Source organism: Cydia strobilella, chromosome 24 (assembly GCF_947568885.1).
Source record: "Cydia strobilella chromosome 24, ilCydStro3.1, whole genome shotgun sequence".
In the NCBI taxonomy this organism is placed as follows: Eukaryota; Metazoa; Arthropoda; class Insecta; order Lepidoptera; family Tortricidae; genus Cydia; species Cydia strobilella.
In genome coordinates, this window is record NC_086064.1 from 8,150,269 (window position 1) to 8,167,929 (window position 17,661).

At 39.4% G+C, this 17,661-nt stretch overlaps 2 protein-coding genes across 5 annotated transcripts in view; both read left to right on the forward strand.

Annotated features, from left to right (window-relative positions):
* Positions 1-17,661, forward strand: part of LOC134751972 (AT-rich interactive domain-containing protein 5B-like) — a 120,810-nt gene that overhangs the window by 51,123 nt on the left and 52,026 nt on the right. The gene's annotated exons all lie outside the window — the stretch shown is intronic.
* Positions 10,007-16,751, forward strand: LOC134752277 (uncharacterized). 3 transcript variants are annotated; one of them, XM_063687917.1, is made up of 2 exons: positions 10,007-10,019; positions 10,369-16,731. In XM_063687917.1, exon 2 carries the CDS (start codon positions 11,403-11,405, stop codon positions 16,599-16,601), a length of 5,199 nt encoding a protein of 1,732 aa, XP_063543987.1. In that variant the 5' UTR covers positions 10,007-10,019; positions 10,369-11,402; the 3' UTR covers positions 16,602-16,731. The 3 variants fall into 3 exon arrangements, with proteins under 3 accessions (XP_063543987.1, XP_063543989.1, XP_063543988.1); XM_063687919.1 differs by lacking the exon at positions 10,007-10,019 and having other exon boundaries at positions 10,088-11,738; positions 16,286-16,419; XM_063687918.1 differs by lacking the exon at positions 10,007-10,019 and having other exon boundaries at positions 11,623-11,738; positions 16,244-16,751.

A 17,661-nucleotide genomic window follows, 5' to 3' on the forward strand; every position in this document is an offset into this window, starting at 1 on the left:
TATAGAAAATACCACATTTATTTATTTAAACTATTGCACAAAATATAAACAACAATGTACAAATGACGACTATTTATATTTGCGGACTTGCTGTAATGCTGAGTTAATTTAATTAATAAATATTTTTGTGAGGATTGCCTGCCTTGTGTTATTTAAGGGTCTCGCTTATGCTCGCCCATCTGTGGCCGGGTTTCCTTTATTTCTCTGTGTAATAGGTAGTTCAGCTTAAGGGGCCCACTGACTATCAGTCCGCCGGACGATATCGGCCTGTCAGTTGTACGGAATTGTCAAATTTTTGTTCTAACTGACAGGCCGATATCGTCCGGCGGACTGATAGTCAGTGGACCCCTTTAGGTCCTATACATTACTAATTGTAGTTACCTAGTAGTAGGTAGGTAGATGTTAATATGTAGTTGATAAATATATGTTTCTATTTTGGGAGCCGTAGTATATAAAGTTCGCACGGGTTAACATTATACCTACACGTAACCCTTCCTCAAGAATCACTCTATTGATAGGTGAAAAACGCATGAAAATCCGTTTAGTAGTTTTTGAGTTTATCGCGAACATACAAACAGGCAGACGCGGCTTGGGTTTTTTTTTAGGGTGTTAGGTGGGTGTTAGTCAGTGTTAGTGATGGGCGTTTTTAGGAATTTTTAATATCATCATCATCATATCATATCATTTTTAAAATCCTTTTTATTTCCAAATAAAGAAGCCTAAAATGTTTCGTGGAAAGAATTATATATATATATATAATACTTTGAGAATCTAATCCTAAATACATATTTAGCTGGTCCATCATCTATGTATATAGGTATTTACTAAATAAAAAGGAGTTAACTTAGTATTAGGGTTACATATATACAAATACAAATAGGCTTAAAAATAATAATACAAACTAGGTATAAATAAACTTAAAATAAAGGCCCTATGAATAAAACACGTCCTCCAAGTCACTGCCGATGGGCAGTGTGCCCACTGCCCAGAAGGCTGGCTGCATTGCCACGTTGAATGGCAATGCTAATGCCAAAATACTGGCCAGCACAGTTTTCTAATTTTTTTAAGGAAACATTTATATATAATAAGTGTTGTAACATGAATCATCATCATCATGTCAGCCGATAGACGTCCACTGCTGGACATAGGCCTCCCCCAAGGCTCGCCACTCCGACCGATCCTGTGCCGCTCGCAACCACCGAATTCCCGCGACCTTCACCAGGTCGTCGCTCCATCTCGTTGGAGGCCTACCGGCAGTTCGTCTTTCGGTACGCGGACGCCACTCCAGAACCTTCCGGCCCCACCGGCCATCAGTTCTGCGAGCATGAATATAAAAATAAATTAAAATCAAAATTTTGTGTTGGTACTCTTGGTAGCAGCGTTCCCGCGCTGAATTGCGATTGAAATTGACTAAAAATATGGTTATTTTAAAATACACTTACAAATGTAACCTAAAATGCCGTATAATTTGTCAATTTAGGCATTAACGGTTACATTGTGTATAATAACACCTTGAACCGACCGCTGATCTCATCACAACACACGAATAACTAAAACGACGTAACGCACAATTGAGGAAAGTGTACTTACGGCACTTTGGTATATGGCGGTAACGTACACTTGTTCAATCCGACGTATTGTATGTTTTTAATACATAATACATTGCAGGGTTGACATATTTTAATATGTGTTTTGTTAGGGTTCCGTACCCAAAGGGTAAAAACGGGACCCTATTACTAAGACTCCATCTGGCCGTCTGTCCGTCTGTCACCAGGCTGTATCTTATGAACCGTGATAGCTAGACAGTTGAAATTTTCACAGATGACGTATTTCTGTTGCCGCTATAACAACAAATACTAAAAAGTACGGAACCCTCGGTGCGCGAGTCCGACTCGCACTTGGTCGGTTTTTAAATACCTTTTTAAGTTCTCAGGTAAGCTTACATTTTACAGTGTTGCAACAAGACAAAAAAAATTGCCAAATATTCGGCACTTTAACCGAATTGCAAAATTAACCTGCCGAATATGCCGAATACTGAATAATTACCGAATATTCGGCCCATCTCTACTTTGTACAGTGGTTTAGCTCTGGTAATATAAATGGTTCTGGCTCGCAATGTTATATGAAATTCCACTGCGGGAATCTAGACAACAACAATTATTCTAGATTTTGAATTTAGGTTTCATGTTTCATCTGCACCTACTATGCTAGCAATTACTTTGTTTAGTTTAGATTTATTTAAACGTACGTACATTAAATATGGATATCTGTTGTTTCCCATATAGTTTTAAGTCATAATGTATTGTTTGTCCACATTTTCGTTAGTCATAATTTGGTTTTTCTCAGAAACACGTAAATTTTCAGGATTGCCATAAAACAAACCTAACCTAACCTGTCTATAGGATAACCTGAGGAAAATCCTGAAAAGTTAACGGTTTCAGAATTATGACTAATGATAATATGACAATCATTACATTATGACTTTCAATAATTATGTCAAACAAAGGGACGCCATTAAATATACAATGAGGGCTACCGCGTTTAATTTCGCTGCTAGAGGGGCTGAATTATTAGCGCTAGGGAGCTCTTTCGATCCTAATACGAGTAAAATGGGACATTTTCTATGAAAAGGGACCTTATTGTCAATGGCGCTTACGCCATTATAAACGATGCTCCGATATAAATACAATGCCGCGCGACGCTGTGCGGCGTAAGCGCCATCGACAATAAGGGCCCTTTTCATAGAAAATGCCCCAAATACTTTCCGAAACTTTTCATACATTTTTTCGTTCCATCCTTTCCGTTACCGTCATACAATAGTTATTTGTGCAACAAGAGAGGAAAGTTGGTTTTTCTTGCGAGTGTATATTTTGAGTCCCGTGAAAGCGAAAGATGCTAAGTTAGAATCTTGAGCGTAGCGAGAGACTCAAAAACACGAGATGTAAAATAACTTTGCTCTCGTGTTGCACACATAATTTTTCACCTCAGCAGTGAGAACATATTAAAGGTTAAAATGTATTTCGAATTACACAGAATAATACAATAAAAAAAAAATGTAATAGAAGTATGAAGTGGAAGTTTATGGCCTTCACTAAATTAAAAAGCTACTTTGTTTCACTCCCTGGAGTGACGAAAGTAGGCTTGTTCTAGCTGCTGAGGTGAAAAGTCTATAAATGGTAAAGGAATGGAAATAAAATCTCGGAACTTTTTTGTCCGATTAAAATCGAAAGAGCTCGTGGTTCTGAGTAGGGATAACATAAAAATATACAGAAAGTGTAGTGTACATTAGATAAAACTAGCGACCCGCCCCGGTTTTGCACGGGTTGTTACACAAAACCTAAACCTTCCTCAAGAATCACTCTATTGATAGGTGAAAACCGGATGAAAATCCGTTCAGTAGTTTACGAGTTTATCGCGAACATACAGACAGACAGACACGGCGGGGGACTTTGTTTTATTAGCGTTCCATATCCAAAGGGTAAAAACGGGACCCTATTACTAAGACTCCGCTGTCCGTCTGTACGTCTGTCTGTCACCAGGCTGTATCTCATGAACCGTGATAGCTAGACAGTTGAAATTTTCAGATTTCTGTAGCCGCTATAACAACAAATACTAAAAGTACGGAACCCTCTGTGCGCGAGTCCATGTGTCACACTTAATCGAATAACAACCTCCATTTTGACATCGGTTAAAAATACTCCCATTATAGCACACTTTTATAAGTGTATAAACAAATGTATGGGTATAGATAAATAAATAGTTATAATGTGATATAGCGGAGGCTACTTACCGTAATAAACCCTTCGCAGTGCGAGCGAGATAGCTGCAGCACAGGAAAACCGTGGAGACGACTTGTTTAAATTTAAATACTTATATAAACAAGTTTACAATGACATTGGTCATACAGGATTTTGAATCTTGGAGACCCTATACATCTCTAAGAATAATTTGATAAACTGTGCCATTTTCAATCAAAAGGGTACTTTGTCGGTTGTCAATAAGGCGCTATTTCCATACAGCTTCAATTTGAAATCAACCTTATTGACAAGCGACAATGTGGTACCTTTTGGTTGAAAACGTCACATTACTAAGCTTATAGTTCTGACCTTCTGACACTTAAGAGACCTCTAAATATATTTTTTTAATGTAAGTAATTCAACATTAAGAGAACTTATACATCTCTAAGTAATTGTAATACGTTAGTTTGAATTGGTAGTTGCAGGTAGTTGTATATTATAATTGTTGATGTATTTCGCTCGTATGAAAATTCAATGTTGCCGTGTAAAAGTGCCCTTGTGGCCTATTTGCTGAATAAATGTTGAAGTCGAAGAAGTTGAAGTTAAAAAAAAAAGTATGCCTAAAGTGGTCACTCCACATCCACCCTCCATTCCATGCCACTTCCTACGTAACTGTCACATTTTTGAAAAATGCTTAAAAATGGCAACAATTTAGTATGGAAATGGGTTCATTTCATTCATTAATTTCACACGAATTTCGAGCTTGTTTGACCCCTGCCCCCCCCTCCTTGTCACACTTGGTCACATTTGGCAAACCCCTCCCCCCTGGTGTGACGCCACTTTTTTTCAATGAAATCGGCGAATCGAATTAAGCATTATTAATATTTTGTCAAAATATTTTGACAAAAGAAATATTAGTAACTTTATAACCCAAAACAGATTAGGAAAGAAAATTAAACGATTAAAAACGATTATCGTTCCAAAAACTTTTTATTTAACTGTACAGCGGATAAAATAATTTAAACAAGTTAATGTGACGTCACAAAGTTTGTGACTCCCCTCTCCCCCTTGTCACAACATGTCACATTTTATTGACCCCCTCCCGCCCCTAAACGTGTGATGTAATTAATGGATGACCCCAATTTTCTAGTTTTATTTTATTTAATTTCTACTATTTTATGTCGCACTATAGTTACATGTGCTCATTGCTGTGTATAAGTACCAACGTAAGGTAATATAATTACAGTAGGGCCGTTCTTGCACGTACAATACAAAAATAGCTTAAAAAATTAAACAAAAATAAATAAAACAAGTCGACTCCACTGCGGTTTTGTTCTGCAGTGAAAAAATATCGGCTGCGCGCATACTTGCCGCGCCAGGGCTGCCGCGCGCCTTTATTATTATTATTATTACTATTTATTAAAAACATCAAATTTTTAACGTGAAAATTGTATTTCTTCATTTTAATTCATGACACAATTATAATATTAAATGACCGGTGACCGCAGAGCTGGCAGCTTCCTCGCTCAAATAAAAGAATTGGTCTAGCGGTACAGCAAGGAAATGCTGCCAGCATCTACGGCACCAAGCCGCAGGGGGATATTTTTTAGTATTTTATTTTAAGGTTAGTATTATTTATTTTTAGATTTAGCTTTTAAGTTTTATAGTATAGTTATATTAATTTAAAAATATGTTGTTGTTGATATAAATACATTATAATGTGCGTGTAAAATTTACATTGTGCATTGTATAAAAATCTGTGTAAAATACTTCTGCTACTGTACCCGTACCACGAGTCACTGACAGTGTCAACACTGACATATGGGGCATTTTCTATGAAAAGGGACCTTATTGTCGATGGCGCATACGCCGCACAGCGTCGCGAGGCATTGTATTTATATCGGAGCGTCGTTTATAATAGCGTAAGCGCCATCGACAATAAGGTCACTTTTTATGGGAAATACCACACATACGCTAACGTAATTTTGATACTTAAACAATCTAAAACATTTGCTGAAACTATTCTTATACATCAATTTGTATAATTTACCACCATAATTTTTTGATGAATTTTTAAAAACTGCCCCTTTTCTTCATATATTACCGGTGACGCACGCTCGCGACCTTTTTATAAAAGGCAAGATGAGAATTCGTGCCAATAGAAACCAATACTTGTTATTTAGATATTACGTAACAAAATTTCAACGACTACATTTTTGCTCCAAAATCGTTAACGGGCTCTTAAAAGAATTTCCGGCCGTATTTACGAAAAAACTCGCGGCGTGCTGAATGTGTTTCTAGAAAACGTTCACTCATCAGTAATGCCGTGACGTACACTGAACAAAGAGGAAAACGGTCACTGCCATGGACGTCGTCGTCTAAAGAGATAAGGCAGGACGTTGTATGTTTTCGGTGGATAGACTCGAATGTGATAAATTATTTATTGAGTTGATTATGATTAATAACGTATACGTATAGTTCTTGGTCACGATCCTCAGTCATGAGGGAACGACGAAGAAGAAGAGAGAAGATGATAAAAAAAAAGCATTTATTTCGTTAAATAGTACATCATAACACTCTCATGGTTGGGATTGGGACTTCCTAGTAAGTATGTATAATACCTGTGACAGGAAGGCCCGCTCTTCCACATTTATCTAGTACATTTGTACACAGTTAACCATAAAATGTAACATTGCGCAAACTGCTATTATTTTAACAAAATAACAATTTACCTAATATTATTATTACTATTTCAAAATTTGTATATTGACATTTTAGAATTGATTCATCATCTTCCTCGCGTTATCCCGGCATTTTGCCACGGCTCATAGGAGCCTCGGGTCCGCTTGACAACTAATCCTAAGAATTGGCGTAGGCACTAGTTTTTACGAAAGCAGTTGCCATCTGACCTTCCAACCCAGAGGGGAAAACTAGGCCTTGTTAGGATTAGTCCGGTTTCCTCACAATGTTTTCCTTCACCCAAAAGCGACTGGTATAAATATCAAATGATATTCCGTACATAAGTTCCGAAAAACTCATTGGTACGAGCCGGGGGTTTGAACACTTTGAACCCGCGACCTCCGGATTGAAAGTCGCACGCTGTTACCGCTAGGCCACCAGCGCTTCTCACATTTTTACATTTTAGAATTGATTATTAAAATATAATATAATCTAGCGTTGTGACAACCCTGTGCCCTCCAGTTTGCTTCGTTTGCTTGCTTTACTTAGCGCGCGCGCGCCGCAGAACCACGCTACTGAGCTATTTTCACTTCCGATTATATTTTACACTTTTAAAGGTCACTCGCTTGACCTCTGTGTTTTATTTTATTTTATTTTCTTTATTGGGGAAAAAAAAACAGATACAGACCAATAAGATTTACAGACAAAGTTAAAACAGTACATATAGCCTACATCCTAAGACAATTCCCACTAGGAGGTCCGACAGTAGTTTTAGGATAGCATTGTGATCGGAACTAAATACACAGACATACACTATATACTTAAACTTAACAATAATTTTGATATTTTTGCGTAAGCGCAATCAATGGAGAAAGTAGGATTATTTTGTAAATGTGAATTTTTAGGGTTCCGTATCCAAAGGGTAAAAACGGGACCCTATTACTAAGAATTCGCTGTCTGTCCGTCTGTCACCAGGCTGTATCTCATGAACCGTGATAAGACAGTTGAAATTTTCACATATGATGTATTTCTGTTGCCGCTATAACAACAAATACTAAAAACAGAATAAAATAAATAAATATTTAAGTGGGGCTCCCATACAACAAACGTGATTTTTTTTGCTGTTTTTGCGTAATGGTACGGAACCCTTCGTGCGCGAGTCCGACTCGCACTTGTTTTTGTTTTATAAGTTTGAATTCCTAAACATCTTTACAAGCTGATAACGTCATAACAAAACATTGATGAAAAAGCCGTAACGTTACCATGGAGATCTGTCCACAACGTTACCATGGAAATCTATCCAAACGTTACCATGGAGATCTGTCCACAACGTGACACTTTTTCGTGCATGCTACCGGTGTTTATCGATTTATAAGACGTTATTACGTCAAAAAAATAACCAAATCCTTCATTATACTTAATAATTATAATAAATTCATAACTAGGTACTCGTATAATTTGCATTAACGTGGTTCTGCATGTGGCGCGCGGTAACATTTCGTAAGCGACGCGCGACGCCGGATTCCGTCCGCCGCGCGCTCCGCACTGCTTGATACTTGCACGGGAATTGTAAATAAATAAATATCATAGGTTAAATAATTATATGAACCCGAACCGTGCTCGATGACTAAATTAAATTATAATACCAAAGAGAATATATAGAATAGAGGGGTACTGTAATAGTAAATTTTGTAGTCACAGTAAATTTACTGCCATCTATCGACACACGATTAAAACTATAAATAAAAATATCAAAAAATTATATATGATGATTTTTATATTTGTATTTATTATTTTTATATGATTTTGACCCATGTTCTTTCACTGATATGTGTTAAAATTGTTAATTAACAAACGAAACCGTCAACGCCATATAAACGAGAGTAGGCCAAAGGTATTGGTGGTAGCGCCATCTGTTCGAGAATCGAATTTTCTTGATTTCCGAGGCACGTTTTTCCCTTAGACTTTATTCACCTTATACGGAGTTATATAGGTCTTTGATAATAGTATGAATAAAACTAATGCATAAATAAAAATAATATTTTTGGATTAGTTGATTAGTAACAAAAATTGCGGGGATCCGTTTAAGGCCATTCGGTATCGTGGTCTGATTATGGAAGAAAAGAAGCAAAATTTTTTTGACGCGAAAAATGTTTGCCCTTTGTATGGAGGGTTAGCCGACTTTCGGTCTCACCTTTTAGAAAGTACATACCCCAAGAAAAAAAAGTGTTTGGGTCAAAGAAAAATATTTTAGTTTTTCCTAATCAGAACACGATAAACGAACCTTGTATAATGGTTCTTTGTATAGCAAGATTAGCAAGTCATTTTTAAAAGTTCATAAACGTGTTTTTTTTATACATAGGTACTTTATAATTATGTAGATATAACGCTCTAAGAACAAATTAAATTATTTTCTATGAAAATATTTTAATTTGTGGTTTTTCAAGTAGACACACTACTATTTAAACTATAAACTGAAATAAATATCATATACGAAGGAAAAAATGACCAAAGCCTCCAGTGTCCAGAGCTGCTCTCTCACACAGCTCTGGACACTGGAGGCTTTGGTCATTTTTTCCTTCGTTTATGATATTTATTACAGTTTATAGATATAACGATCGATAGTATCGATACCTTTTTAAATATAGTGCGATAGGCAGAAGGCGGCGCTGCGCTGTTATGTAAAAAAATTACTTAATTAATTTAAAAATTTAAACTACTGGAACATAAAATTATATTTATTTATTATGATTATATTATATGATCATGTTATTATTTTTGGCGTCGCTTGTAAAAGCTTCGTTACGGCTTCCTACAGGAACGATGATTCTTGATACTTGTGATGAGTTTCATTAAACCGATTGATCTGTACGTTTATATAAACTTGGTGCACAAACGTTAATATAATTTTAAACCGATTGATCTGTACGTTTATATAAACTTTCGTTTCGTTCGTGGCCCTCAAAATGGTTTCGCCGGAAGATCAGCGCTGACTTTTGGGTTAGCATTATGCTGAGGCGGGACCATTTCGTGGTAAACTATTTATTTTTATGTTTATATTTCTTTGTTCTTTTATACTTTTGTATGTCATAGTTTATCACGAATAAATGCGATGATTCTGATTCTGATTCTGATTCTAAACTTGGTTCACAAACTTTAATATAATTTTATCTACACACATATAATAAATCCTCTATGATGCGTTCAAAAATCGCAAATTACTGCCACCATAAAAATAAACTGTTTTATTGCAACAAATTTCGATAATGTTATTAGGGCGTACATTAGCCGGGCCGTATGCTTGTTTAGCGTCAGCCCCTTCTTAAGGTCGCATTACACCGGTGTCGAGAGCTGGAATCGCTTGCGTACGCGCATCAATAAGAATATACGGCGAGGGAAATTCTATACATAATAACAAAATCGGTCGCAACCTGCGCGTAGTGCGCATACGACGATATGTGGCTTTCCATCAGAGAAGGTTCCTTATGCTTCATGTGCATAAATAACCTTCTCTGATTAAAATGTATGAAACGGCTGTTGGCGACAAACCCGCCACCGCATCAAATTAACTACCCAAGCAACAGCGATGACGTCCACCTTCACGTCACCGGACCGGTTAGCCGGCGACGGGCCCGGGGGCCGGTCCGCGGGGGGACGTCAGATTCGAAACAACAGCTCGCGCAACGACACATGTCGCGTCGCGTTAAAAATTAATCTTGTAACTTGCAAATAAATTTAGTGTTTACAGTCCACTAGTATCATTTCACTCAGCAGTCTAGATCTCCAAGGTTCAACATACGAATTAGGCACTAGACGCAACATATGGTCCTAAACTCGCCGAAGAAGAGAAGCGACCCAGTACATTTGAAGAAGTTACAAAGATTTTTTTGGAAGTCGGCAGGCGAAGAGAGCGCAGTTCTTCGATCATCAGCATCACCATCCGTCCATTCAGTGTCTTCGGGCTAGCCGCTTAAGCTAATAAATCGCATCGTCACGCAACGGCAAACCTATCACATCTACGACGGACTTAGGTATCGCGAAGAACACCGAGCGAACTCCCTACGAGCCAAGAAGCAATCAATTACGAACCTAGTGCAGAAAATCATCTAAAGTGAGACCGAAGTGCAATAGGAACAGGAGCCCGCAATCTACTGGACATAAATCAGGACGGCATAACTGTGAGGTCTTTCCAATTCCTATTCATTATTTAGACTCGATGGTTTTCATTTCAATTCATATTTCATAATAAAAAGAACATTTTCAAAAAAAAACATTGCATACGGCAAGTTAAACTTTGGCGTAATTGTGTTGCTTAACATTGCTTCGATCTCAAAACCATTACAATTAAATCGCGTTATATTCATAACTTATACATTAAATACATACACATAAATAAACATATAAAAAATTATACATACGTTAAATAACATATTCAACGAGATCTTATTGTTTACAATTAAGTACTAATTTTATTCATAACCACACGTATGTGCAGTAAAGACTAACATATCATACAGTAAACAATAAGATAACGTATATTTCATGTGTATTTGGCATAAGCAAAATCAGCATAAAGGTAATCCAATTTGCGTACGAATCCATTTCATTCACATATTATTATCATAGTTAACATTCATATTGCAAAGTCGTCGAACATTCCACAAAATATTCCATATCTATTTTCATAGTCAATAGGTGGGTATACCTACAATAATTATTGCATAGTAAAAGTTGAATGCCTCATTAAATATTTTAGCAATAGCACAAGTTGTGTCGGACAGAGAAATAGTATCAGCGCCTGCATAAGTGCACGGGCAAAAGTTACATTGTTACCTTGCTAATAGAATATATTCAGGCATTTCAACTATTGCCTTAAATTAAAAATAAAAATTAATTGTAAATTATTGCTATTAGTTTTTCAACAGGGTAGTGCTTGGCGCTTATAATAATTACCAGTTTGCTTCATTTAATTCTTATAACTGCATAATGACTACCGAGGCTAGATGCAAAGAATTAATAAAGAAGCGCGCTTCAATGAAAGCTAAGCTTACACAGTTTATCGCCTATTTAAATACTGCGAAAACTTGTGAACAACTCAGTGATTCGCAGTTAGTGGAATTAGACATGCGTATTAAAAAACTTAATGATTCGTACGATTCTTTTGATACTCACCAGAGCGAATTGGAGATGCTAGCTGAGGATCCTGCCGAGCAATATGCTGAACGCGAGCTGTTCGAGCGGTCTTACTACAAAGAGATTGCCGCCGCTCGGGAGCTCGTGGACAGGCACCGCAGCCAACGCGCCAGGGAGGTTCAATCCGAGGTAGGCTTCAATGAATGCCCAACAATAGTGTCTTATAAGCACAACAACGTAAGGTTGCCAAAAATTAATTTACCGCACTTTAGCGGTGGTTATCAGAATTGGCTGGAGTTTAAAGACATTTATGTTTCCCTTATTCATTCTGAGACAAGTATCGACAACATTAACAAGTTTCATTACCTACGCGCCTCTCTTCATGGAAGCGCGGCCTTGGTGATTAGGAGCTTGGACTTTAAGGGCGATAACTACAATGCCGCTTGGAAACTCCTTTGTGAACGATACGACAACAAACAGTTGCTTGTCAATAATCATGTGCAGGCACTTTTTAATATTGAACAGGTGCATAAAGAGTCAAGTACAGCCTTGCGCCAGATTGTTGACAACACTAAAAAGAATTTAAATGCCTTAGCAACTTTAGACCAGCCCGTACAGCATTGGGATACATTAATTATCCACATAATGGCAGCCAAATTAGATGGAGTTACAAGTAGGGAATGGGAAGAACATAGGAATCAGATGACAAACCCTCCTGCACTTAGCGATTTTGTAACGTTTCTTAGCAATAGGTGCAATCTTTTGGAAACTTTAGAAGAAGCCAAGCATAACAGGGTTAGAACGGACACATCTGTCAACAATAAGCCAAAAAGCCTTCTGGCTTCAGCGAGTAACGTTAATAAGCCTAAAACATATAACATTACTTGCCCTTTATGTAATAAAGCTCATTACGTCTTCAATTGCGAAAATTACAAGGCTTTGCCAGTAGAGCAACGCGTGCTTAAGGCAAAGGAATATAAGGTATGCCTCAATTGCTTACGTCCCGGTCATAACGACAGTAAGTGCAAACTTAGTCACTGCAAGTATTGCAAGACCAAGCATAACACACTTCTTCACGTCCATACGGAACCTAAGACCGCGTCAGAACACTTAGCCTTTTCCGCGAATGCCCACGATGTTGATGAGTCCGAGGAATCCGAACATGTCTTGCTTTCAACAGCCCTAGTCAAAGTGCGCGATAGTGAGGGGAAATTGCACAGCGTTAGGGTCTTATTAGATAATGGCAGTACATCTAACTACATAACTCAGGACTTATCTCAGAGACTGAAACTGCCGATTAAAAATGTCAAAACTACAGTGTCCATGCTTGAGAAGCATGAATCAAATATCACCCAATCATGCTCTCTTACATTGGAGTCTTATGATGGGGGTTATAGCACTGACATAAAGTGCAGCATATTGTCCGAAATTACGTCACCAATACCTTATACATACATTGACGCAACGGACGTACCCATGCCTTCGGGAATTTGCCTCGCCGATCCTTCATACAGCGAACCCGCTGACATTGAGATTCTTCTTGGGGCAAAAATCTTTTGGAACGTTCTCGGCACCAATCGCATTATCTTAGGCAAAAATGAACCCTTCCTCGTTGAGACAAAGCTAGGTTGGCTCTTAGTAGGTGCCATAGATCAACCTACCTCTGTCAAACCAGTTTGCTTGTTTTTGACCGACAAACAAACTGACACGACCCTTACGAAATTCTGGGAACTTGATACCATATCCCCGAAACATGACTTCACATCGGACGAAAACGCATGTGAAGAACTCTTTAACAAAACCACTAAGAGAGATAAAGACGGGCGTTTCGTAGTTACCGTGCCTCTGAAGGAATCTCCCGATTCCTTAGGAGACTCGTTCGGGATAGCCAAGCGCAGGTTTTTATCGCTCGAACGCAGGTTAGATAGGGACTCCTTATTAAAGGAGCGCTATGTAAATTTCATGGAGGAATATGAGGCTTTGGGTCATATGAGTGAAACGTTGCCTTGCAGTTCATTACCGTCGTATTATTTGCCCCACCACGCCGTGTTAAGAGAGTCTAGCACGACTACTAAGCTTCGCGTGGTATTCGACGCTTCAGCTGCCACTACATCAGGAAAATCTTTTAACGACATCCAATTAATAGGACCCAGGGTTCAGGATGACTTATTTTCCATCTTACTACGGTTTCGTCAACATAAATATGTAGTGTCAGCTGACATCGAGAAAATGTATCGGCAAATTCTTGTGGACGATGAACAACGTCAACTTCAGTTGATCTTATGGAGGGCAGACCCTTCAAAGCCGCTTAAAATTTATTCCCTTAATACCGTGACTTACGGGACATCATCAGCTCCGTTTCTGAGTACGCGGTGCCTCTTACAGCTATCACAAGAGTCCAGTGACAAGCAAACGCAGGAAGCGATCGCCAGGGACTTTTATGTAGATGACTTCCTATCTGGCTCTCATTCTATAGATGATACTATGGCACTGTGTCGTAATGTAACAGATACGCTAAAAAATGCTAAATTCCACTTACGCAAATGGCAGTCCAATAATAAACAAATTCTTAAAGCCGTCGGTGAGGACCCATGCCTGAAAGAATGTGTGGATCTAAGCGAGAACGAGCTATCTAAAACGTTGGGTCTTAATTGGAGATGCACTCAAGATAGCCTTACGTTTCGCATAGACATCTCGTTACCAAAAGTAGTCACTAAAAGACACATTCTGTCAGTCATAGCCCAAATTTTTGACCCTCTAGGATTAGTAACGCCTTGCATAGTACAGGCGAAAATACTTATGCAGAAACTTTGGGTAAACCAGTGTTCTTGGGATGATCCGCTTACAGGAGACATACTTACATCCTGGGAGTACTTTGTCAAATCTCTGCCTTTTCTTAACAACGTTCATATACCTCGCTGGGCCTTGTGTGATACTCCTACGGCTGTTGATTTCCACGTCTTCACTGATGCGTCGGAGAAAGCATACGGAGCTTGCCTGTACGTCCGCTCCGTGGCCGGGGATGGCTCAGTGAGTGTTCACCTACTGGCTTCTAAAAGTAAAGTCGCGCCGATTAAAGCTACAACTATTCCTCGTCTTGAGCTTTGCGGGGCCTTATTAGGCGCAAGGTTGTGCACAAAGGTTCTAGAGTCACTTACCCGGAAACCAGACCATTGCGTATTTTGGTGTGACTCGATGATAGTCATGGGTTGGCTATCATCATCTCCTTGTTCATTACGGCCTTTTGTCAAAAACCGGATATCAGAGATCCAGGAAAGCTCCAAAGCCGCTTCTTGGCGCTACGTACCTTCAAAGGAGAATCCTGCAGATCTGGTATCTCGAGGTTTAGGTGCCGACCTCATAATGAACTCTTCCTTGTGGTGGTCGGGACCATCATTCTTGAAGCAGAACATGGCCTATTGGCCGTCTGCCCCAAGGTCTGGTAACCAGTCTCCACTGCCAGAGATGTTACCGGCTAAAGCATTTGTCGCATGTCCCCCCCCTGATAACTCTTGCAACCCAATAGAACATTTAATTAAAAACAAATCATCATATTCAAAATTGCAACGGATAATAGCGTATACACTTAGATTCATCCACAATTGTAAAAAAGAAAATACTAAGACAACCGGTGGTCTTACGTTAGTTGAGCTAGAATCGGCTTCAGTTCTACTTCTTCGCAGGTCCCAACAAGACTCTTTTCCTGACGAGTACGAACTTCTTAAAACAGGCAAACCATTGCCAAAGAAAAGCCGGCTTAGTTCGCTATCGCCATTTTTTGATTCAGGGCTTATTAGAGTCGGGGGTCGACTTGTCAACTCATTCTATGACTATGGCATAAAGCATCCTATAGTCATTTGTAGTAAGCATCATCTTGCAAGGCTGCTTTTTAAAATGTTCCACTTACGTCTACTTCACGCGCCTCCTCAATTACTTCTAGCGACTATAAAACTTAACTACTGGCCGCTCGGAGGAAGAAACTTGGCAAAACAGGTTGTCCATACTTGTCTCAAATGTGTTCGATTGAAGGGTGAAACAGTGCAACCAATAATGGGTAACTTGCCGAAGGAAAGGTTGCACCTTGAATATCCGTTCCTTGAAACAGGCACCGATTATGCCGGTCCAATTCTTATAGCTGACCGCAAAGGTAGGGGGTGTAGGCTCGTAAAGGCCTACATTTGCATATTTGTGTGTTTAGCATCCAAGGCACTTCATTTGGAGCTTGTTTCGGATTTAACCAAGGAGGCTTTTATGGCAGCTCTTAACCGATTTATTGGTCGTCGTGGCAAGCCAAAGGTAATCTTCTCAGATAATGGCACGACCTTTGTTGGTACCTTCAATGAGCTCTCAAACCTATTAAAACAAGACTTTGCGGCAGATATGGCCGACGCGCAAATCAATTTCTCTTTCATCCCAGCATACACACCTCACTTCGGAGGAATCTGGGAGTCTGCGGTGAAGTCGGTAAAGTACCACCTGCGACGAACCCTAGGTCTTACACACCTCACCTATGAGTTATTGGCGACGTGTTTAGTAAAGATCGAAGCGATTTTAAACTCACGTCCTCTTACGCCACTTTCTAATGATCCATCTGATCTATCCTTTTTGAGTCCATCTCACTTCTTGATTGGAAGGCCTCTCACGTCTTTGCCTTACCCTCAGCTTACTGACCGAAAGATTACCTCACTACAAAGGTACCAGCGCATCGAGTTCCTGAAACAGCACTTCTGGAACAGGTTCTCCACTGAGTATATTTCTGGTCTACAACAGAGAACCAAATGGCAGAGCTCAAGGGGCAAACTCGACGTCGGAACCATGGTAGTAATCAAGGACAAGAATCTACCGCCGCTTATGTGGCTGCTCGGCCGCATCGTCCAAGTGCTGCCTGGCAGAGATGGCATCGCAAGAGTAGCCGACATAAAGACGAAAAAGGGAGTCATTCGTCGGGCCTTCAACACAATTTGTCCTCTACCCATCCAAGATCTTGAAGACCCAAGGTCTTCAACGCCGGGAGTATATGTTGGCGACAAACCCGCCACCGCATCAAATTAACTACCCAAGCAACAGCGATGACGTCCACCTTCACGTCACCGGACCGGTTAGCCGGCGACGGGCCCGGGGGCCGGTCCGCGGGGGGACGTCAGATTCGAAACAACAGCTCGCGCAACGACACATGTCGCGTCGCGTTAAAAATTAATCTTGTAACTTGCAAATAAATTTAGTGTTTACAGTCCACTAGTATCATTTCACTCAGCAGTCTAGATCTCCAAGGTTCAACATACGAATTAGGCACTAGACGCAACATATCATATTTTTTTTTCGTGTTTTCGTATATGTGGTATTTTCTATAACAAATAATAACGCCAATATCGATTAAATAATGACATTAAAATTTCGAACTTCTGAAAAATAAAGAAATTTGATTTGACCTCATTTATTTTATAGTATCAGTTGAGATTACGTTTTATGAAGGGTGTGAACCAATGCAGCAATGGTCGTAACATTCGGTTCCTATACAGCAACCACCAAATGAAATGAAATTGGTGAATAGATATGGCCCATTTTCTATGAAAAGGGACCTTATTGTCGATGGTGCTTACGCCGCACAGCGTCACGCGGCATTGTATTTATATCGAGCATCGTTTATGATGGCGTAAGCGCCATCGACAATAAGGTCCCTTTTTATAGAAAATACCACATATACGAAAACACGAAAAAAAATATGGGCCGTTTCATACATTTTAATCAGAGAAGGTTATTTATGCACATGAAGCATAAGGAACCTTCTCTGATGGAAAGCCACATATCGTCGTATGCGCACTACGCGCAGGTTGCGACCGATTTTGTTATTATGTATAGAATTTCCCTCGCCGTATATTCTTATTGATGCGCGTACGCAAGCGATTCCAGCTCTCGACACCGGTGTAATGCGACCTTAAGAAGGGGCTGACGCTAAACAAGCATACGGCCCGCCTAATGGTAAGCAGTCTCCGTAGCCTATAGACGCCTACAACTCCACAGGTGTTACATGCGTGTTGCCCACCCTAACACTCCGCACCCTCGTTGAGCTCTGTAGCTTTTATATTGAATTTTTACAAGGAAAATGCCATGA

Excerpts from the sequence above, each read along its gene's own strand:
- LOC134752277 (XM_063687917.1), top strand. The coding sequence starts at position 11,403 with ATGACTACCGAGGCTAGATGCAAAGAATTAATAAAGAAGCGCGCTTCA.